The following is a 22883-nucleotide window of genomic DNA, read 5'->3' as shown; positions in this document are numbered from 1 at the left end:
ATTAATAAGGCATTACCATCATATCATCGCAGCGCTATTTTATTGTTTAACTGATATAATGATAATAGGTATTATAGATTGTAATGAGTTCATAAAAACGTTATAAAAATAACGTTTGCTTTTTTTAAGTAGTAAAATGTTGGAAATTTGTTGTATTACCTTAGATTTGTATTAAAATGTAGTACAGTTTTACTTTAAATTATAATTTTTTTACAAACGTTGGTAACTTAAACTGTTAAGAGGCGGCAAAGAAAACATCATGGTTAAAATAACAATGTTGTCATGGAAGAACATGACTTAAAGTATTTTTTACCGCATGGGCGCTAGTTGTAGTCATCACCGACTGTTATCAGCGAAAAACTCTGGTCATAAATCGTGATAAGCTTATAACATCCTACGGAAATGTCTATACTCCAAAGACCATATTATCTGCCAAAGATGTTGTAAATGATTTGTTTATCTCATTTTTAAAGCGGTTCTAGTCTACTTATGCGGCTCGTATTCCAATTCCGATCGTATCTATAGTCATAGACAAATTTTTGTGTTCTCGTTCGTCTGTAGGATTAATAATTTTTAGTATTAGTTAATTTATTTTTTTATTTTTGTACGGTCAATAGTATGCCAAGTTAACGACACCTTAGTTAGTTTCTAGTTTTGTATATTATCATAAGTATGGCTTTCTCGAGCGATGAACTGAATTTTCTTGTTTATCGATATTTACAAGAATCCGGTAAGTGCGAGAACATGATACCATTATTTTGCATTACAGTAACATTAAGATTGTATTTATTGTTATTTCATTAAGGTTTCCAACACTCGGCCTACACGTTTGGCATTGAGTCGCATATATCCCAATCGAACATAAATGGAGCGTTGGTCCCGCCAGCAGCTTTAATCAGCATTATTCAAAAAGGTCTCCACTACACCGAAGCTGAAATATGTGTCGGAGAAGATGGTTCCGAGCAACGTTTGACAGAGAGCCTGTCGCTGATTGATGCTGTCATGCCGGAAGTTGTTGCCAGTCGCCAGAGCCGCAACCAACAAAAACAGGCAGTAGCCAAAAATGAAACTCAAGAAACGAATGGCGAAGAAGGTGCTCCAACTGTTACTCCAGCGGTAACTAGTACAGAGACGATGGAAATGGACAGTAGTATTGAAATTCCCGAAGACAAATCTACTGTATTGACGGGCCACGAATCTGAGGTTTTCATTTGTGCATGGAATCCTACCACCGACTTGTTGGCATCTGGGTATGGTTATTATTACTTTTTAATAAATATGGCTCATTTGTTGATAGTCGTGTTTTCGAGTTTAGTTGTTAGTATTTTGTTATTAAATGTTTAATTTCAAAATTTGCTAACTATCTAAATACTCTGACAGTATACATAGTAGGACGTATAAAAAAATAAGATGTATAAACTACATGCTGTATTTCACCCAATTAGTCAAAGTAGTTTATATTGTTTAAAATCAAATTTTAACTTGTTATCTAAATTTAAATGTTGATTAGATTGAATAAAAAAAACTTGTTATATCTTCGTATATTATAAAAATCTAACTGGGAACCTTTCAAACGTTAGGGAGCCAATGATTTTATGGGTAAACCCTGCTTACCCAAACGATGGGTGGTTTAAGTAATAATTGTGACCTAAACTCAACGTCAATTATCATGTGAGACTACAGTACGTCGATAAATAGCTTAGGCTCGTCTTACACCTAACTCGCGTGAGCACATTTATCGTAAGCCGCGTATGAGTTTAATACTATCGAGCTTCAAGTATGGATCATATACTACAAATAAAAGTGTAAAAGAGGCCTCGAAGTATTAGTAGTTTAATTAATTTAATCAATTTATTCATTTAATGTAACTTAATACTTTTTATTTTTTAATTTAAGTATGATTATTTTATTAATGTTGAACATATTTATTTCACAGGTCAGGAGACAGTACAGCGCGTATTTGGGATATGACTGATAACTCTGGTTCGCTGAGTATACTTAGGCATTGTATCCAAAAAGGAGGTACAGAAGTACCTAGTAATAAAGATGTCACTTCTCTTGATTGGAATGTAAGATATTATAGATTGTAATAATCTGCATATAATTAAAGTTTATATTTGTTTTTAGTGTGATGGTACATTATTAGCAACGGGTTCTTATGATGGTTTTGCTCGTATTTGGACGAACAACGGTAGATTGTCCAGTACACTCGGACAACACAAAGGACCTATATTTGCGTTGAAGTGGAATAAAAGAGGAAACTATATTCTCAGCGCCGGAGTGGATAAGGTAAAAATTATTCTATTTTTATAAACTAAACAATGTTTTAAATCTTTATAATTTTTTTCGAATAGACCACTATAATTTGGGATGCTGCTTCTGGCCAGTGCAATCAACAATTTGCATTCCATACTGCACCGGCTTTGGATGTAGATTGGCAGTCAAATAGCAGTTTCGCGTCTTGCAGTACTGATCAATGTATACACGTCTGCCGCCTCGGTGTCGATCGACCAGTCAAGTCGTTTGAAGGACATACTGTAAGTATAATTGTAGTTTGTGTTTTATTCGTGTGTTTGAATTAAACTAAAATCTAATGGTTACAATTTCAGAACGAAGTTAATGCTATAAAGTGGGATCCGCAAGGAAATTTGTTGGCATCGTGTTCGGATGACATGACATTAAAAATTTGGTCAATGAAACAAGATACATGTGTGCATGATTTACAAGCTCACAATAAAGAAATATATACAATCAAATGGAGTCCTACGGGTCCAGGCACTGCCAATCCTAATATGAACCTAATTCTTGCCAGGTATTTATTGATGATTATTAAACTGTTTATTTGGTAATTAGTAGTTACAAGACTGGGCAAAGTTATGTCTTATTTGAAAATGTTAAAATTGAGTTAATAATAAAAAAAAACGGATTAGTTAATTTTAACAGTTAAAACCAGTGGCAACTCGTGGTGATTTGACACAGGAGTGCAATAAAATATTAGGACACCATAACTCAAAATGGCAAATAATCTGTATACTTCAGGAAAATAAATATAAAAATGAAATAAAAACAAAATATGAAATATTTACAAAACAATAGTAACAACAAACATTTTCTTCTATTTGTAGCATTTATGTACAATTTTTATACTGGAAATCAAGACTTCTTTCCTTAATGATACAAAAGTCGTCAATTACCTTCTTGTTAAAATCAACAATATCTTCATTAATCAGATGGCTCTCTACACTTAACATAGTTAACGCATCAAGTCTGTCTTCGCCCATGTTGCTCTTTAAGCAAGTCTTAATCCTCTTAAGTGTTGAAAAACTTCTCTCAGCCTCTGAGGATGTCATCGGTGTTACTACTAAAATTTTGAGCAATTTAAAAACTTCTTTAAATGTGTCTTCCATATTAGCATTTGTAATATAATTTATTATAGGAATGACACCTTTTATATTTAGAAAATCATCACGTGAGTAAAATACTTTTAACTCGTTGATTAAACGTTCTTGAACAAAAAATGGATAGCATTCAACAGTAGTATTCAGAGTGGCGAATGGAAAGTTGTTATTATATTTCACATATTTTTCATTTTGGAAAAGTTGAGCTGCTGTTAAATGTTTAGTAAAATCAAAACGTCTCTGAGCTTCAATGGATATTAAGTCACACACTTGTAACGCTGCTGATTTTTTACATTTAACAGTATCATCTGTTCGTTGTCTTTTAGAAGAATTTTCAAAAGTCAGCTCTTCTACAGAACTTGTGATATCATCGTGAATTTTTTGAATTTCTATTTTAAAAGTTATTACTGAGTTTTGTATTTGTACTGGATCAATATTTTGTGATTGTACAGCTTTATAAAGACAATCAACATGAGGCATAATTTTGTGGAAACAGTCAAGCCAAAAAATAAAAGTGGAATCCTTTAAAAGTAATAGAAGTCCTGTAGCTTGATTAATAGTGGCAGATTGTGAGGATACGTCTATAATTTTCTCCATACATTTAATTAGTGTTTCTCTATGTTCATAAACCTTATTTACTGTTTGTATATTAAAATTCCAACGTTTTTGAACAGTTTTAGGTAAACGAGTGCTTACTATTTCATCTAGTATAGCTACTCTTTGTGGAGAATTCGAAAAAAATGTTGGTATTTGAGACAAATTAGAAAAAAATAATTTTACTTGTTTATTTTGTGAAGTTGCTTGAGCCATTATTAACTTGAGTTGATGAGCATAGCAATGACTGAAATAAGCGTATGGATATTTTTCTTGAACTCTCACGTTAACCCCAGATTTCTGACCACTCATGACTGCAGCTCCGTCGTACGCTTGTGCAATTAGTTTTTGGGGATATTTTTCTAGTATAGGATCAATTTCTTTTAAAATAGTTTGGGTTAATGAATCTGCATCGTGACCGTGAGGATAACAAAATCCCCAAAAACGTTCTACAGGCTTACCATTAATTTCATAACGAAATATTAATGCCGATTGGAATTTGTTAAAGATATCGGTAGTTTCGTCTACAATTATGGATACAAACTCCGAATTATTTATTTCATTTAAAATATGATTTCTTGTAACATTTAAAATACAATCCAGTAATTCATTTTTTATGGTTTTAGAAGTACAAACAATAGACTTCTGAAAATGTTCTCGTAAACGTGGGTCTAAATCTGAACATAGGTTTATCAAACCATGAAAAACGCCTTGATTTTTTGATGAAATTTTTTCGTCGTGTCCACGTAAAGGTAATTCATGATTCCCACAGAATTTTACACAATTTAAAATTTTTTCTAAAATGTCTCGATTTTTGGCAACTTGCTCATTATGACGTTTAATTTCTAATTTATAACCACTATCAATTTTACTCGTGTCAATAGTTCCCAACATTTTGAAATCTGCCTCATTCTGTAGATGTTTAAACGAGTTTTCATGTTTGTTTATTTTGGCTAAAAGATGTATTAAATCTTTTACACCAGTCTTACTCCAGGACTTATCACCTCCAAAACATACACAAGGGAAACAAAATAACGACACGGTAGTTTCACACCCACAGAGCCATTTGTGTTTTTGATAAAGCTCGGTATTAAAATGACGGTTATACGAAGTTTTTCCTTTTTTTGAAATATTAAGTAAATTGGATAAATTTGGCAGAGGTCTACCCAAATTTTTAATCTCTACCTTTTGCTCCAACGTGAGAGATGAAAATTTTAATTTTAAAATTTCTTGCACCGAATTCATACTACTGTTATTAAAAAAAAAACCAAACGTAAACAATAATAAAACAAAAATCTAAATGCTTAATAGTGTAAAATATTATAGTCACCGTTTTCTTCCGTAGAAGTGTTACTGTCTGCTGCACTCTTAACGTTTTTTACGGTAAATCGAAGCACAAGTCACACAACATGGCTTGTACGATTGTCCATGCTGTTAGTAGGGACTAGGGTATTATATTTATAGATACTGAGAAAACCGGTTTTTATACGTGCGACTCACAACGTTGCACACACCACGTGATGTCGACCGCAATTATTATAGGCTGCCGCCCGAATTGTGTGTGCGTCTTAAATCATCGCACACCATGGCTGTTCCCATACCAGCGGTTCCCAAACTTTTTTGGTTCACGCATCTTTAAAAGTAAAAAAAAAAAATAATCGCGCCTCCCGTGAACTATAATTAATTGCATAATATACTCGTACTAGTACGACGTTACCTTTTGAAATTATCTGTGTTCTTGAAATATCAATATTTACCTCGCACCTCCCAAGGGAAGCGCGCCTCACAGCTTGGGAACCGCTGGCTTACACGGCCTCCGCCGATAATATGATATTATATTATTTATAGATGCTACAAAAAACTTGTTTTCATGTTATGTGCGGTTCACAATGTAGCACGCGCCCATTTTATATCGACCGTCGCGCCGCAGTTGTTACCCTGCACAACCACATTATTTAGATATTAGAATATATCATATTTTATAACAAAGTAAATTCCTTAAGGGGGCTCCATACAGACCATTTTTAAGGAGTTTTGTATAGGCAATAATTAAGAAAAAAATTGGCTTAAATAAATTTCGAACCATGTCAATAAATTTACCGGTTAATTTGTATAAGCTTCGAGGTATTATTTTTAAATTTAAATCATTTTAGTAAAAGCCATTTTAGTCAATATAACATACATTTTTTGTTCCATCGCACAGGCTCAACCAGTGATCCGATAAGTAATATGAAAACAGATATGAATTCGCCATAAAATTTACTTGAGATCGGTCGACGTACTTTTTTGATATCTTATTCCTACTATGTATAAAACACGTTTGAACATTTTATAAAATTTCAACATTTTAAGATACAATTTAGAAAGGGTTAAAATTAAAAATTGAAAAAAGTACCTGGACCGATCCTAAGTAAACTTCATGACATATTCAAATCTGTTATTAGATTGCTTATCGGATCACTGGTTAGGCCTGTGCGATGGAATGAAAATTATGTGTTTTGACTGAAAAAATGGTCTGTATGGAGTCCCCTTAACGTAAAATATCAAATACGTTATTTTTACTATTTCGTTATATCTGTAGGGGGTGCGCGGCCGCACCATCGCACCATAGCCACGAGCCGCCACTAATTTTGAAAACGACAATATTTAGCTTAGTCAAGTCATAGATTAAAATAATAATATACACTATAGATGAAACAATGGCCATGTTATATGATAGAAAACGCATATAACACAATTTTTTTTATTGTGAATTTGGGACACCGGGAGCGCTCGATGGCGGGAAGAGCGGTGGAAACGTGTGGGGCACATCTAAAGACAGAATAAAACATAATATTATGTGATCCACCGGGCAAGCATAATAATATTATGTTTGAAATCCATTCTGAGTCTTATTGACTGAAAAACTAACCACAAAAAGAGCTTCCAGCCGTTTTGTATTGTTTATCATCTATAGTATAGTTTAATCTATGATCGAGTTAAACATATTTTGTGAAAAAAAAAACTTAAGTTTTCAGTTAAAAGTTAATGATAAATGATTTACTTAAAAAAAAAACTAGACATTTAATTTTTTGAATAAAGTCTTGTCAGTTATTTGTTTTTTTTTTAAATGGATTCCACCAAATTTCTTAGAAAAGCGATAAAAAATAGTTTTTCGAGATGACAACCAAACAGAGAATGAGTATTAGCTAGAGCTCAATGAAGTTGTACAAACAGTTCCTAGAAATGAAAAAATGTTACTGGAAGGAAACTTAAATGACTTGTTGGAGTAGGAAAACGGGTCACTGAAGAAATAAATAGTAGAGGTTTTGAGATTGGAAGTAAAAATAAAGCAAGAGGGGACATTTTGGGGTATGATGAGGCATACAATTTGACAGTAGTAAATACATTAAAAAAATAATAAAAAGCGTATTGTCACAAATCGAGACTATTTTATAAATAACTCAAAAGAATGTAAAGATTGCAAAGTAATTCCAGGAGGGTGTGTAGTGACTTAGCATAGACTTATGGTAATGGACTTAAAGAATAGAAAAAGTGTATAAAAAAAAGACCCAGTCAAATATGTAGTCGACCTTATTTGTATGAGATTAGGCAAAGAAGTAGAAAGCTAAAATTGCTTTTTGTTACAATTTTGTTTATGTTTCTTGTTTATTTTTTGTTTTTAAACATAAGTTTAAAAAATCACATAAAAAGGCACAATACAAATTTAACCTTTTTTTTTTAAAAAGCAAAATACATGTTTTTATTTTTTTCGCTAATGCAAATTCATCCTTAGAATTATTTTAACACGTCTATTTAATCTTAAAATAATTGTAAAAAAATACGTTTTCAGGTAATTTTAGCTGTTCAGTACGTATGAATAATTTTCTAAAATTGATTTTAAACAGGGTTTTTTACTATTCTTTTAATTTTTTTTGTTGAATTTATAACTATCCTGGAATTTAACATAATATTTATAGGTTTTTTTTTGTTGGTTTTATACATTGTTTACAGCTTTGGAGGCGATTAAAAAAACAAATAGACATGCTTATAACAGTAGTTTGGTAAAAGAAAAAAGTTATCTGTCAACCAAATAATTTTGTTTTTTATTTTTTTATATTGATATAAACTGTATAATAAAAATACCATGTAACAAAAAATAGTGTTGGTGGAAATGATGTATAAACTGACAAAAGATATTGTTTACAAGCACTATTTCTACCATTTCGTGCATTGTTTTTCTTACTTAGGAGTTTTAAATTACAAATCATATCGTTAGTTTGATATTAAAATTTTGTTTACTACATTTTTTTATGATATCAATTTGTGGCAAGTTAAACAATTCATAATTTATTTTACATTTCAGTGCGTCGTTTGATTCAACTGTACGTTTGTGGGATGTTGAACGTGGAGCGTGCTTACATACTTTGACCAAGCACACTGAACCTGTGTACAGTGTAGCTTTTTCGCCAGATGGAAAATTTTTGGCATCCGGTAGCTTTGACAAGTGTGTCCACATATGGTCAACACAGGTAAATATATTTTTACTAATTTATTTTTTTGCCCAATTATATTTTTACTTGACATTTTTTTTTTTATTGCAGAGCGGTCAATTAGTTCACAGTTACAGAGGTACGGGTGGCATTTTCGAAGTTTGCTGGAATTCCAGAGGCGATAAAGTGGGTGCGAGTGCATCTGACGGAAGTGTAAGTATATATATATATATAATTATATCTAATTGGTTAACAAATTGTGGTGGAATGATTTGTGTTCAATCATTTGCCTATAAACATAAATTGAAAATTAATTGAATTTTCATTATTGCAGGTGTTTGTATTGGACCTCCGAAAACTTTAAAAATAATTTAAATAAACCTTATTAACTTCTAAGTATTTTCACTATTTTTGATACCAACTATTTACAGATCAAGTGACTGCTCTCACTTAACTGAATAATTTGTATGTTAGTGTGCCTTGCATTAAGCCTAAGTACAAAATATACGATACAAAACAATTAATGTCTTATCACAGGATTTTCACAATTTTTAAACGCCACCAAATATTACATTGTTTTTTTATGAAAACTATAAATTAATTTTTAGATAACTTTTTAGATAACTGTATTAAAAATATGATTATTTTTACTAACGAAAATTTGTTCAACAATTTGCTTATACCAATGTACATATTAAAATTAAACGTATTTATATTATAATGATAAAATAGTTTGTTCTATAATTTATACTTTGTAAGTTTTTTATTTTTGACATTTAAATGTGTCGTTAACTAATGCTAAAATATTCTAGTTTAAAAAAAAAAAATATTTAATTAATTATTTATTTATTTTGTATAATATTATTGGTTATATGCTTTGGTGGAGCTGGGTAATTGCTTAAATATGTATACATCTTACAATATTGATACCTAATATTTTAGTTATATAATATGTGTACATATTATCATCTTGGACAATTACATTTTTATCATCCAAGTTGGAATTATTTTCATGTATTATTTTTAGTAAAAAAATAAAATATGTGCTAATTTGTTATATTTTTTAGGTTGAATAAATTAAGTAATTATTTTTTACCGAATATATTATGGCGGTATACTATTTTTAGGATTTTTTATAATTTTTAGACGAATCTGTATAATTTATGTTATATACTATATAATGTATAGTATATTATAATGGTATAAAAAATATATATTGAAAACTAAAGTGTTTACTTTAAATGTTTCTTTTTATCATATTCTCATCAGTTTGATTTTTTTTTACAAAAATATATATAAAATAAAGTTAACTCTGGTACGAGTTAGAACTTGTATAATTGTACTTTTTTATTTACTGTACTTCATTTATAATTTTTTTCATTATAAAATGTATTATTTTATAATGTTAAATATTTTTTTTTATAATTCGATTGTAATTTAGTAATTTGTTTTTCTTGTTAATGAAGAAACATCCAATTACATTCAGAACTCTTACAATTTTATTCGTGTGCTCGTACATTTTTTTTCCAAGACTGAAAAATTGTCAACTATTTTTTTTCATTAGTTTGGTACATAGGTTTACAAATAATACATTTTTCTCACATTATTATTTTTTATATTAAATAAATTTGAGATCAACTTGCCTTTTCGTTAGGTGTCTTTTGATTGCATAAGTATCCAATTCAATGTTTGACGGCAATACGTTTTAGTAAAGTGGTTTTTTTAATTTGAACCTTGATTTTAGTGTTTATTTTTTTTTTAATTAGTTCTTTTTTGTTAAAAATGTTGACCAAATCTAAATGGGGATATTGAATTTTTAATATTTTTATTAAAAATACAATTTCTTGTGGGCGTTTTTTTTTAATGGACTTTTGAAAAGAGCCCGTAAATCCATCCCAAATTATAATTAGTGTTATTTACAAGAGCTAATTAACAAATTTAGAAGCCAAATCATGTCACAAGTCACAACACTAAAGCACTCAAGTAAATTTATTGTTAATTTTTAATTGGTATATGAAAAACCGAGTACAATAAATGGGTAAACAATGTATTGCGTTAGAACTATTTTCTTCCAAAAACTATAAAATTCCTGTTCTTAAAAATCATTTTAACAAAATGTTTTACCGAGACCATTTATAAAATACTTTTTGCAGAATACATTTTTATAACGTTAAAATGGTTTACATTTTGTAACATCGATTAGGTATTCGGATTTCATAGAAATTCAAAATGTTATATCAGGTACCTCATAATAAAGCTATTTTTATTATTTATCATTTATTTACACTTCTTATTATTTCTACCATTTTTCTTTTTTATAAGAATAAATATTTGTGGTTGGTTTGTTTAAAAACAAGTTTTATAATATGAAGTATATCTGTTACTACTAGCTGTTAGCGCAAGCATTTTATTATTTTAAAGTTTGTTAACAACTTTTTTTTTTTATTGTCAAGAATTTTTTATTAGTTCAATATAAAAAATATTTTATTGTTATGTAAATATATTTTAGGCTGTTCTTGATTTCGGGAGTGTAAACGGTTTATAGAGTTCATTATAACTTTCTTTCTTTCTTTTTTTATTCATGTGGATACAACACAAAAACATTTTATTACTTTACATATTCATTTGCGTTGTTTAAAATAAGTGACCTCTTTTACTTTTCAGATATTTTACAATATTATATAGTTTTAAATCATTATTGGTACTCAGTAGTTTTAAATTTAACATCATAATATTATAAATGGTGTGCTTATCTGCTTTTGTCATGATGGTAAGTACAAAGGTCAAATTTAATACGGTTTGAATATTATGATATTAAATAATATTATTATTTAAGTTTAAAATGATTGTATGAAACATTATTACCCGGTAATAATATTACAGTATCTACTATCATAATCAACTGAAACATACAAAAAATAATAGTAGCTCAATATTGGAAAAGTGTACAAACTTTGTGCTGTAGAGTAGTTAATAGTATTGAATAGTTTAAAAAATAAAATATGTATCTATAGTTAAAATCTTTTGTTAGCAAACTTAAAAATGTATATCAATTTTCGATGCATGTACCGTTGTTTCTCCAGTAATTCCATAGACGTCGCACTAGAAGTGAGGAACGCGTTAAAAAACCGCAAACCAATTATCGCTTTAGAGTCGGCTGTAGTTACGCATGGACTTCCTTACCCTCATAATGTGGACACAGCTTTGGAAATGGAGAAAATCATTAAATCTAATGTAAATTGTATTTTATTCTTTATAATTTATATTAGTTTTACTAGTGAAGTTGCTGATTGTGTTGTGCGTTGTTGTTGGTCAGGACGTTGTTCCAGCAACGATCGGCGTGATCGATGGACGAGTCAAAGTCGGTATGACACCAGAGCAATTAAATATACTCGGTATGGACCCTAAGAAGAAGACTGTTAAAGTTTCAAGAAGGGATTTTCCATATGTACTCAGCCAAGTAAGACGATATTAAAGTATAAATTTAAAATAATTTTTGAATTTTTTTTATATACGTATTATAACTATAGCTGTTAATTTGGTTTTTATAGGGTTTAAATGGAGGCACAACAGTATCTGGAACATTAGTCGTTGCTAAGTCTTTAGGCATCAAGTTTTTTGTTACGGGTAAATAAACTATTTCCTTTACTATGAAAAAAAAAATATTTAACTAAAAAATCTATTAAGAACCCATGTTAAATGTATTTAAACTCAAGAGGCATATGAAGCGACTGGGAACATTCAATATAGTTATAAATGTTTGTTCAGTTGGGTTGCATGGACTTTTATTAATTGTTTAACGATATATTAAATTAATCATTGTTTTTTTTATGCGAGCTGCTTAGGTCAAGCGTTTTTAATTTTCTGTACAGTACATAATATATTATATAATTTATGTAATTTTTGTTTAGGCGGAATTGGAGGTGTTCATAGAGACGGCCAGAACTCTTTGGATATTAGTGCTGATTTATTAGAGCTTTCTAGATGTGCCATAATGGTCATATCAGCCGGTGTTAAATCAATACTAGATATCGGTCGAACTTTAGAGTACCTCGTAAGTATAAATATTATACTATTAATAAAATAGTTATACAATTATAATAGTCTCTATGTATGAATGTTAGGAAACTGTTGGAGTTTGTGTTGCGTCGTATAACTCCAAAGGAGAGTTTCCAGCATTTTATACAAAAGAAAGTGGCTACAAAACCGTATGTGACGTGACATCGCCTTCTGAAGCGGCCGGTCTCTTAGAACAGTGCCAGAACACCGACTCTGGCGTTTTACTAGCGGTTCCAATACCTGAAGAGAAAATACAGAGTAATACTATCGCTGTACTTTATTAGCTAACAATAATTAATTGCCAAATGGTTTTTAAGAAGCAGACATTGATTTAGCGGTTGAAAACGCTTTGCAATTATGTAACAAACAAGGGATTACCGGAAAGAATGTTACACCTTTTATTTTAAGCGAAGTCAGTCGGGTGACGAAAGGAGTGTCGATGGAATCGAGTAAGAGAATATATACATATTTTAATATATTTAAATACTTTCAAAGCGGTCTCTAAACTTATTAACAACATTTTTAGATATTTTATTGTTGAAAAATAATGCTATGGTTGGAAGTAAAATTGCAATGGAATATTATTCAAAAATGTCTACAAACTACAACGGTCCGTGGATTCTGAGCCAGCCAACAACGCATAAAAAAAAGAAGAACTCACCCGTAATAAAATAATATTATACCTACAGCATATGGCAAACATATTATATATGATACTTTTCTAGTTCTTGCAATAGTTACTATAATCTATTTCCTATTAAAATATAATTACTCTTTAACTTTTAGCGCCAATGCCACACTTGAGAGAGTTCAGGAGACAATTTCTGTATATTGCAGCATATCGCTTTAACATCCTAAGGGTTTACCGGGATCGACTCTTTTTCAACGTTAACATATGACTAATAGCTTATTGCTTAGTCAAAATTTCAAAATCCCATTTGGTTCTACTTATTCTTCTGTCCTGTTCCTTATCGTCTCTCATTGGCATATTATCTCATACATTTTTCTCTGAATCGCATAATGTGAACACCTAACTGTCAATACCGATGCCACCTTTTTTTCCAACCAAGTTATCACAGCCAAAATTGTTATTATTTTTTTTTCCTATTATTTTATTGTAGACTGAAAAATATAGGTATTAATTTTACTGTGCAAATTTTTGGTTATAATTTATTAGTTATTATTATATGTTTTTTTTTTGTACTTGTTCTTATCCTTCAGGTTGTCATCGGTGGTAGCAATGTCGACTATGTACTCCAAGTCAAAGAGGATTTAAAGGTTAGTGCACAGCTATGTCAGCTTTTAAAATTTAGTATAATCGTATTAAGAGCGTTTGATTTTAGTAAATCAAATTAATGAAATTTAAAGCATTTTTAATTAATCAACATGTACAGATAACAATTGATATTAAAAAAATGAAAATTATTACAACATAATAATATAATATGGATTAGTTATAATATATAATTCTAAGCTTTACAACTCAAAATCATAACAACGATAAACCGTTACATTAATATTCAATTATTACAATAATAATTATAGGAATGGATAAAAAAAAAAAAAAAAAGATTACAAAGTTTATAATGTATGTTTTTGTACAACATTATTTATTTATAATTAACTAAAAATGATTTAAATATACCTAATCACTGTTTAGCTAGTGTACAGTCAAACTTTCCTTACATATACATTTCCAATGATTGTATTATACACAACTGTTGGTAAGCAATAATAGATATAAAACATGGAATAATATACTAATTACCTATATAGAAAGTTTAAGCTAGAACAATTAAGAATTAAAAACGATACATTTATTTTAGACTACACAGAATTCAATTATACTAATTAAGAAAGACTCGGTTATTGGGTTGTATACTTGTTAGTTAATTTTTTTCTTAAAGGTCGATTGAAAAACATGTCATCTGGAAATTTTCTTTATCGCTATCAGAATGGCGTAGGAAGTTTACCTAAGTGTCTATATATATATTTATTTAGGTAGTTTATATTATAACATAAATATTCTATTGTCTGTGTTGTTTCTGTATGGGTATTAAATTTATTCTAACGAGGTAGGTGTATCTATGTGTTTTTTTTTTTTTAGCTACTTTTGTAACAAATTTATTTTTGCATAGTTTGTTGACCGATTTGCTTAATAGCCGTGTTTCACACTTGAACGATAATAATGAATTCACCAAGTTTTTACATTATCATAGAAGTATTACAGTAATAGAAATTTGTATTAAATAAGCACAACAGTAAATTAAAATATATAGTTAGGTATTTCAAAATCCTTAAATAAGTACTTAGAAATATTGCACGTAGTATGTGTACACTGACTATCAAAGCGTGAAAAAATTTCCCCCCAAAAAAATATTTCAGAAATCCCTAATCTAAATGGTTTAATAGGCTTACAATTTGTTCAAGGAAATCGAATTGGGGATTCTCAAAATCCTACAACTTTGGGTCCTGCCTGCTGACTATTATGGTTCATTTTGTCATTTCCCATTGACCTATGCGAATCAGGCTAGGTTAGGTTTTGTCATTGTAGTTTCATCGACGGGTTTAACTGAATGTCGGTAGATTAATTATTATAAATTATAATGTACATTACAAAAGTTTCGACATATAATATTAAAAAAAAAAAAAACATCAGTATTTGAAGCTTTAGTTTTTATTTCCAATACAGATTGTATAGGTGTATATTTATGAAATTATTTTTTTCAGACATGCCGTACTTGAATTTCGAAAGCCTAAAAGTTATAAAATGTATTGAAATTGTTATTTAGTATATAACGAACCATTGGTAGTGAAATGAGAATGTGTTAATCAAACGCACTAATGTTTTTTGCATAGGTAAGGGTTATAACAAAATCACACTTTTTTAAACAAAAAAAAAAACGGATTTCGAACTATTATTATTCGAACAAGATCATTTTTATTTCAAGCACATCTAGCTAATAGAGAATAATAATAAACGCATAGAATATTTTTCAGGAAGAGAGAAAATGAGAGTGGCAAGCAACGATTAAATCAAAAGTAATGTTGCAATATTTATCATTGGAACAGGTACCTAACAGATGTGTTTATTTGGATAACATGAAATTGTGAAATCCGACTTTAAAAAAGTAAATAAAAAAGATGTCTCGAAAAAAAAAATGTTATCATCTAAGTAGTTATGATATTCTGGCGACAAATTAGAAGTCGAGAGTCGTTTGTGCACTATATTGTCTTCCTCTCTTCTTATGCAAAACACATAATTTTGTTTAACGGTACAGTTAAGTTTTGTAAACAACGTTATCTATATTGTTATATACACTGTTGGGCATTTGGGATTTTAACGCGGCGATAGGAGTTTCTGTTTATAAAAATAAAAATAAGAAAAAACTACGTTAATTTAGTGTAATGTATTTTGTGGTCGCAATAACGTTTTTTTTTCTTTTCAAGCAAAAGGAAAAATCGCCAAGAAGAATTTTAATACTCTAAGAAGAACATTGTACAGTTTATGTGAAGAAGAAAAAAGTCTCCGAAGACAATCATTTTTATTTGTTCTCATGCACTTGACAATCATTTCATTAAAAAATTAAAACTATTCCTTTGAGTTTAGGGTATGTTAGGGCGGTTCTAAATTATTCCATCGATTTTTGTGCTTTAGTATCTTACCACCCGTCAATTTTTGTATAAGCAATTCTGTCCGCTAAATTTGAACAGAATGGACCAAAACCTGAATGACCTCGAAGCCCAATCACAAAGATTGTAAAAAAAAAAAAATTCCAAACAAAAGTGGTTTTTTCATAACCCACCATATGTTTGGTATTTAAATAACAAGTCCTTACCCAAAAATACCTAACTAGATTGAGCTTTAAAAAAAAAAAATTCTAATTTTTCCACAACTGCAAAACTTATGAAGGCAAAAATGTTGTATAGAATTTATGAATTTAATCAGATTTGGGCAAAAGTTGTGTCGAATTTGGTATTCATTGGAAAACAAACAAATATTGTGTTGCATTTATTGTGTTAAAATCGTGTTTGAAATAAAGAATTATGCTGTTAAAAAAAAATCCCCCAAAAAAATTGTAAAAACAATTATCACAATAATGTTCATATTTATTCAGTACAAGTCTCTATTTTCACTTTTCTGTGGTTTTTTCCAGAACAAAATTATATTATTCAATTTTAAGAGATTCGATGCTGTGAAGGTTATTTTGTAGCATTTCCATCAAATAAATGGTTTTAATTTAACAATTTCACTACCTAGATAGGGCTGTGAAGCCTAATAAAATATTCCCCTACATTCAGGCAAGAATGAAATTATATCCAGTAAACTTTCACTTGAATACACCGATTTATAAATGTTTATTATGTGCCTAAGCTAACTGAGAAATATGATAAGTATTTGAAATGCTTTGCATACATTCCATTATTTCCACATATTCCATTTAGTTCGAATTTGGCATACATTCGTTTTAAAGGCAATAAATAAATTCAGAGAGACGGGCGATAGCTCCAAAAAACAAAATAAAAGTAAATAAAGACCGCCCTAATAGGATATAATATTATATATGCACTAATCCATCTGTGTAAATATCACAGTGAACCTGGATTTCTGTGGCGTGACGGTTTAAGATCTTCTAATCTCACTTCTTACTTCTTTATAATGTATTTTTAACAAAATTTTTAAAATTTATTATTTACAAACTATATTGTTCAGTTTTTTTTTCAGGTATACCTGAAATATGTTAAAATATGTTTTTATATTACAAAATTCAAAATTACAAATTAAATGTCTGCGGTTAAACGGCAAAAGTTATGATGATGTCACTTTGTGTCCAATTTTCGATTATTGTTTATTATCTAAACACATTTAGAATACCCACATTATAGTATCGTAAAAATGATTAAAAAGTGTCTTGGACTTTGGTCCTTTTAGCTTCTATAAGCCCTTCGGGAACGGAGACCTTGGACTGGGTCTAAAAAGGGTCACATTTGGTCGTTTTTGAAAACGACCGTTGTGGTTTTTTTTTGTTCTCTATTAAACAGTATCAACAGTTCGCCGTTATACAGTAATTCGATCAACCGGAAAATCGAGATTGACCCTTGTTTATTTATACACACTAACAGAAGCCAAGTGTCCTTTGACGCACATATGCCCTCGTGGCTCACAAAGACAATATAATAATAATATAACGTCGAATGGAAGAAGTATAAAAAATTGTTGTACACCCCGTTTGAACGTAATATAGTATGAGGTATTTATATAATAAATTAAAGGTTTTTTTTTTTTTTTTTTTTTTTTGGAGGGTTTAGTGTTTTCTTTTAATTTGAATTATGTTCTTACTGTCTATCAATAACTCGTATGCTGTTTGGGCATCGTCAGTAACGGGAACTTGCTGCGGTTGCTGCTCTCGATCAAGCTGAACCAAGCGGCCACGCATTGCCGTAGTCATACTTGGTTCTTGTGTCTGGTGATCAGCAACCGGTTCACGTCCCTCAGCTCGTGCAGCTCGTAGTTGCTCTTGCTGGACGAGCCGGTCAAGTGTTTGTCGTCGCACAGCAGCAACGCACTGTGGCTGTTGGTATCCGACTCGTTGCCGTCCATATTCGACGACTTTACCCTGAACGTCGCTTCCACCGAACGACCTTTGAACAACGGCTTAGACGCCTCCGTACACGCTTCTGTAAACGGCAAGGCAACAATGTCAAAACGGTGCAATCGTCATGAATTCCGGGCTCGGCACTTCAAAGCTCTTAAAATCATCAATATAAGCGCTGAAAAACTTCGCTATAAGGACTCAAAAAAAAAAAGCAATCTCAAAAATATTAACCCTCCTACTTACCACGAAAAACGCGGTATTCCGTAAAAAAATGTCCCCTTATAAATACTAGATGTTTTTTGCCTATTTTCCAAGACTACAATAAAAACCGGTTTGAATACAAACCCGCGACCGAGACGGACAAATCATTAATCAATATTACGTTATCCCTTACCTTTTGTGTTTATCGCATTACGGTACTATTTAGACAATATATGATGTATTAATACCGCCGAAATACCAGGAATTAGTCATAGTTTGATTTTTCGCAATGCGGCGTTTATACAGCGCTGGAATATTTGTCATTGTGTTTTAAATGTACTTAAATGTAGAAGATAAGCAAAAAAAGCGGAAAAAACTATGAAAAAGCATTTTTTTTTTTCTAAAAAAAACCTCCAAATTAGCAAAAAAAAAGCACTTTCAAATTTGATGTAATAAATCGTTGTAGCGTGCCGCCATAAACTTGTGTAGCGCTCTGCTACGTTTTATGTTAATCCAAAAAAAAAAATAAGCAAATGCTTTAAGTTCCGAGCCCCGGTCATAGTACACGCGGTGGTTCAATATTTGCGGACGATTTAAAATAAACGCCCGTCCTACTCGCCTGTTATGGTGTCTTGCCGGGACGTGTTCGACACCCGCACTACGCTGCCGTTGTGCTCTACCTTTTGCAACAGTTTGCCGGCCGCTTGGGGCACGCTGACCAACTCTAGCCGGGCCGCATCGCCGTGCAGTATCTTGATCTTCTGTATCATCTCTCGTATCTCGTACCTGGAACACGTGCGACGGCCGCTTTAGACTGCCGCGGCTAGCAGCGATTCACTGCAGCGTGTCACTCACCTCAAGATGCCCAGGAAGCACAGCTTCAAGAACGATATGACGCAGTAACCCAGGACGAACAGAACGTCGGCGCTCCTGCGCATCCACGCCATGAGCGCCCGTTCACAGCCCGGATGAAAGTATCGGTGGGCGGGCAACCGGCATTTGATCGGCATCTCTTCCATGTTGTCGTGTTCGTCTGTTTGCACGGTTGTGAACGTGGCTATCGTGGTCGACAACGGCGGCCAGTAGTCCCTCCTGAAAGGCGAAGCGATCACCTCGGGTTGATGGTAACAGCAGCTGTCCGGCACCACGGCCATGTAGTCTGCGAGACGTTCTACTAAAAACAAAAAAAAAACAAAATGAGACAAAATCCGATTAAAACTTGGTAAAAAAACCGATATTGTACTTAGTTTCTGTTGCCAACTGGTTTTTTTCTAGTTGCGGTCACTTTTGCTTAGCAGGGCAGTGTACAACTTGGCGTTACTCAACATAAAAGTATTCCGTTTTAGATTTGGTTATGCGTAGCCGTTTTATCCAATGTATCTATCTGTTATATTACCTGTCTTTTAATTCCTCACTACTACCACGTACTAATTGAGTCACCATTCGTATTATAATTATTCTCAACCTACATTTGAAGCTGTTGCCAAAAACTTCCACACTTACATCATTCATTCATTATATTATGATTACATTTAACCATTTTGTTTATTGTGTGTGTTTTTCCATCCCTTTCTATCTCAGTGCATTCTTATTGCAGTTTTTTGTGAAACTATTTGTAGAAAGTGTGCGACAAAAAAAAGTATTAAGTATTATTTACATATGTATGAGTTTGAAAAGTTTTGCACAGTTTTGATGGAACTTCAAGCTACAATAAAATATACGTAAGACGTAAAACTGGTGCGACTAGTGTTAACGGAACTTTTATGGACGGTAAAAATGTATGTGGTTTTTCTTCAGTCTCTTCTTATCTTAAAAAAACCGTCTGCGTTTTAACGGGATGGGTTAGAAGGAAAGTTCTGGTCTCATTATGCATCATAATCTCATAATGTCATCATCAAACATAAATTTCAAAATATTATGAACGGCTCAACGTTACTTAAAGCGTATGTTAAAAAAATGTAAATCCACGTGTCCGCAGTTATACTAAGTATTTAATTAGTTTTTATAAAACTAGTTAAGTTATGTTGGCTTAGAGTTAGTAAATCAGTATGTACAATTTAACAAATTACTGATAGAGTTTTCTAGCTAATGGTTGGGTGTAGTTTATAACAAGTTGTCTTTGTAAAACATTGTCGTTGTAAAACTTTTATTTGAAAACTTAACACCTCACGTCTTTAGACCGGCATTCAGATTCTTTGTCTTAAATTCGCCTCTCGTCTGTTTACATACTGCTTAAGTTATTTTCTACTATAGCTTCTAACCTTTCTAGGATATTGGCCAAAGTACCAGGGTCCTATACTATGTATATTAAGACATATCCATGTTCCTATACACTTTCGTGCAGTACTTTTTGTCACCAATATAAGGGGTTGTATTTTGAAGACACTCGCGGTCCATGTGGTTTTTTTTTTTATAGTAACTCATGTACCTAATCAGCTAACGTGTGCTAACGGGTCAGTACAACGTGGGATTCGTCTCCAGCCGTTTTCACTTACCGACTTGTAGAGTGCCATTAAAGTAGTCCTGGGGCCCGTCCACGCCGCAACAGTTGTGCTCGCGCTGCATGGCGTTCCAGATGACGGTGAACTCCGGGTCGGTGTCGAAGTCGGCGGACAGCCTGTGCCGCAGGGTCGGTTTGAGTTTGGCGACCATTTTGTCGTACCTGTACACCCAGTACACGCCCAGCACGGCGTCGCCGATGAGCAGCCCCAGCAGCATTAGCCAGTAGATGTTCAACAGCCGCTCGTTGAGCGTGCGCGCCCCCAGGCAGCCGACCAGCTGCAGGAATCCGCACTGGACCGCCAGCGCGGCGTACGCGTACAACAGGCTAGGGTGGGCCAGGTTTAGGTCGGGAACAAGGTGCCGCCGTTGGTCGGCGACCACCAGCCGGCAGGCGATCACCACGAAGCAGACGACGCAGACCAGTAGTACGGTGTTGCACGTGTATATCCAGATTCGGTAGTAGCGCATTGCCCGATGTGCCGGTGAATGAGATACCGTCATCCGAACGGTAAAGCACTCGAATATGTCTGCGGCCAAGTGGTGCTGGATCAGCATAACGGGCATCATGGGGGCAACTTCATCCGCTCAATGTTGAAACACCCGCCGCCGCCGCCGCTGTTGGCAAAAACGAAAAACGAATCATGAAGGAAGAAAAACGAAAATCATTGGGCACCTCACGAATTCCTCAAAAACGAATTCTACTTACGCTAGAAATGAATATAACAGCTGTAGCTTCCTGTTTGAGAAAGCAAAAATCGAATCGCCAACAATAGTTTTTTGTTATTACATTACGAACTAGTGTCTGTGATTTTAAACGTGTAATTTAAACACACGTGTACACGAAACCCGTGTAATTATAAATACACGTGTGCTTAAAAAAATGTATTTTGTCAACGATTTTAGTTTGAGTTAACGTATTTACACAATTATACTTGTGTTTGAGTTCGTATAATTAAATAGACGTTATATTAAACGTAAAACTAAAATTAACAACAAAAATAAATGTTTTTGAATACACGTGTATATACACGTGTATGTTAATTACACGGGTTTCGTGTGTAATCGAATACACGTGTAATAGGGACCTCTAATATGAACGGGCCAAGTTCAAAATGAATAATTAGAAGTATAATCTCAATACAACAATAATAGAAAGAAAATAAATGGAATTTTATAGATAGAAGTCTCTTGGTAAACAAAAAAAAAAAGAGATATCAGTGTTGACAGTAATAAAGTGAGCAATACAAGAAATAATACATAGAGGAACGAGGAAAACGGAATGTAATGTGTGTGTAACAATAGATTTTTAAATAGACTTTTGCATTTTTTTTTTTTTGACAATAATTGTGGTTAATAAGAGATACACTCAGAAATAAATACTATACCAATGACAAAATAAATAAAACTAATAAATGCTCTGTTGCGTTAAGAAAAGATTTTAAATCCAAACTAGTACCGTATTCCGGTCATTGCGTTGTGTGCTCGCGTGTCTGTTATTGTGAGTCGTAGGCTTTGACAAAGGTTGAAAAAAAAACTAGCAATATTTAAAAGAAAAATTCTACTAAAGGTTTTTAATAGTTCTTGATCGGTGTTAAAAGCGATAGTGGCTTTGAAAAAAATGTGAAGTCTGTAATAAGTTGGGAGGGTTTCAGTGTGGTGGGCAATTACCAGTAAAATTGGAAGTTCTATTGGGCATTCGTACATTGCATATATAAATTACAATTTAGTTCTGACATTATTTGCACAGCGCATGTTGAGTGCTGTGTTCAATCGGTTTGGCAATATTCAAATGATACACGTGTCGCTGGTTATAGATTGTAAGTTTTCGAATGTATTTTGAAAATCATATAATATGCAATCACTCGAATACAACTCGAATGGCGTTCCTTTTGCGTTTTGTTTTTTGTACCATTCTTCGGTTATATTGTACCGCATTTGTCAGAAATGTATTTATTTTTTGATTGTTGTGTGTTCGCGCTACCGTGAAAAATGTGATTTTTTTCATTCCATTTTCATTAAAATGCTGTCAGGATGTCGCTCGGTTTTTTTCCACTTGGTTA

At 32.1% G+C, this 22883-nt stretch overlaps 4 protein-coding genes across 8 annotated transcripts in view; 2 read left to right on the top strand and 2 right to left on the bottom strand.

The window, feature by feature from the left end:
- Window positions 1-492: 492 nt before the first annotated feature.
- Window positions 493-9564, top strand: LOC126842494 (F-box-like/WD repeat-containing protein TBL1XR1). Its single transcript, XM_050579511.1, has 9 exons — window positions 493-730; window positions 806-1250; window positions 1937-2069; window positions 2128-2289; window positions 2355-2537; window positions 2610-2812; window positions 8338-8503; window positions 8576-8677; window positions 8799-9564. The coding sequence occupies exons 1-9, from the start codon at window positions 673-675 to the stop codon at window positions 8826-8828; spliced, it is 1482 nt and encodes a 493-aa protein (XP_050435468.1). The 5' UTR covers window positions 493-672; the 3' UTR covers window positions 8829-9564.
- LOC126842462 (zinc finger MYM-type protein 1-like) lies at window positions 2760-5546 on the bottom strand. Its single transcript, XM_050579481.1, has 2 exons — window positions 5323-5546; window positions 2760-5241 (listed from the first exon to the last, which is right to left on the bottom strand). The coding sequence occupies exon 2, from the start codon at window positions 5235-5237 to the stop codon at window positions 3129-3131; it is 2109 nt and encodes a 702-aa protein (XP_050435438.1). The 5' UTR covers window positions 5238-5241; window positions 5323-5546; the 3' UTR covers window positions 2760-3128.
- A 1626-nt stretch (window positions 9565-11190) lies between the features above and the next one.
- The window catches only part of LOC126842473 (uncharacterized), a 93729-nt gene continuing 82036 nt past the window's right edge, over window positions 11191-22883 (top strand). Inside the window, exons 1-8 of one of the 3 annotated variants that reach the window (XM_050579500.1) lie at window positions 11191-11234; window positions 11734-11924; window positions 12016-12091; window positions 12376-12518; window positions 12589-12781; window positions 12841-12972; window positions 13050-13186; window positions 13745-13801. In XM_050579500.1, the coding sequence (XP_050435457.1) occupies window positions 11832-11924; window positions 12016-12091; window positions 12376-12518; window positions 12589-12781; window positions 12841-12972; window positions 13050-13186; window positions 13745-13801 (831 nt within the window). In that variant the 5' untranslated portion in view covers window positions 11191-11234; window positions 11734-11831. Of the gene's footprint in view, window positions 11235-11334; window positions 11699-11733; window positions 11925-12015; window positions 12092-12375; window positions 12519-12588; window positions 12782-12840; window positions 12973-13049; window positions 13187-13744; window positions 13802-22883 lie in introns of those variants that run through there. The other 2 variants (XM_050579495.1, XM_050579488.1) reach the window with 2 other exon arrangements.
- Window positions 14103-22883, bottom strand: part of LOC126842515 (uncharacterized) — a 50776-nt gene continuing 41995 nt past the window's right edge. For 2 of the 3 annotated variants that reach the window (XM_050579529.1, XM_050579536.1), the window contains 4 exons: window positions 20817-21438; window positions 19177-19495; window positions 18941-19107; window positions 14103-18202 (listed from right to left, as the gene is read on the bottom strand). In XM_050579529.1, coding sequence (XP_050435486.1) covers window positions 17970-18202; window positions 18941-19107; window positions 19177-19495; window positions 20817-21390 — 1293 coding nt within the window. In that variant the 5' untranslated portion in view covers window positions 21391-21438 and the 3' untranslated portion in view covers window positions 14103-17969. The remainder of the gene's footprint in view (window positions 18203-18940; window positions 19108-19176; window positions 19496-20816; window positions 21439-22883) is intronic. The other variant, XM_050579543.1, reaches the window with a different exon arrangement.

This window comes from Adelges cooleyi, unplaced genomic scaffold (genome assembly GCF_023614345.1).
Source record: "Adelges cooleyi isolate 19-005CV unplaced genomic scaffold, UGA_ACOO_1.1 ACOO_flye_CR_arks_rails_tigmint_CR_PRNA_108, whole genome shotgun sequence".
Classification (NCBI taxonomy): Eukaryota; Metazoa; Arthropoda; class Insecta; order Hemiptera; family Adelgidae; genus Adelges; species Adelges cooleyi.
Note: the sequence above shows the minus strand (reverse complement) of the source record. Positions and strands in the feature narration are given on the sequence as shown.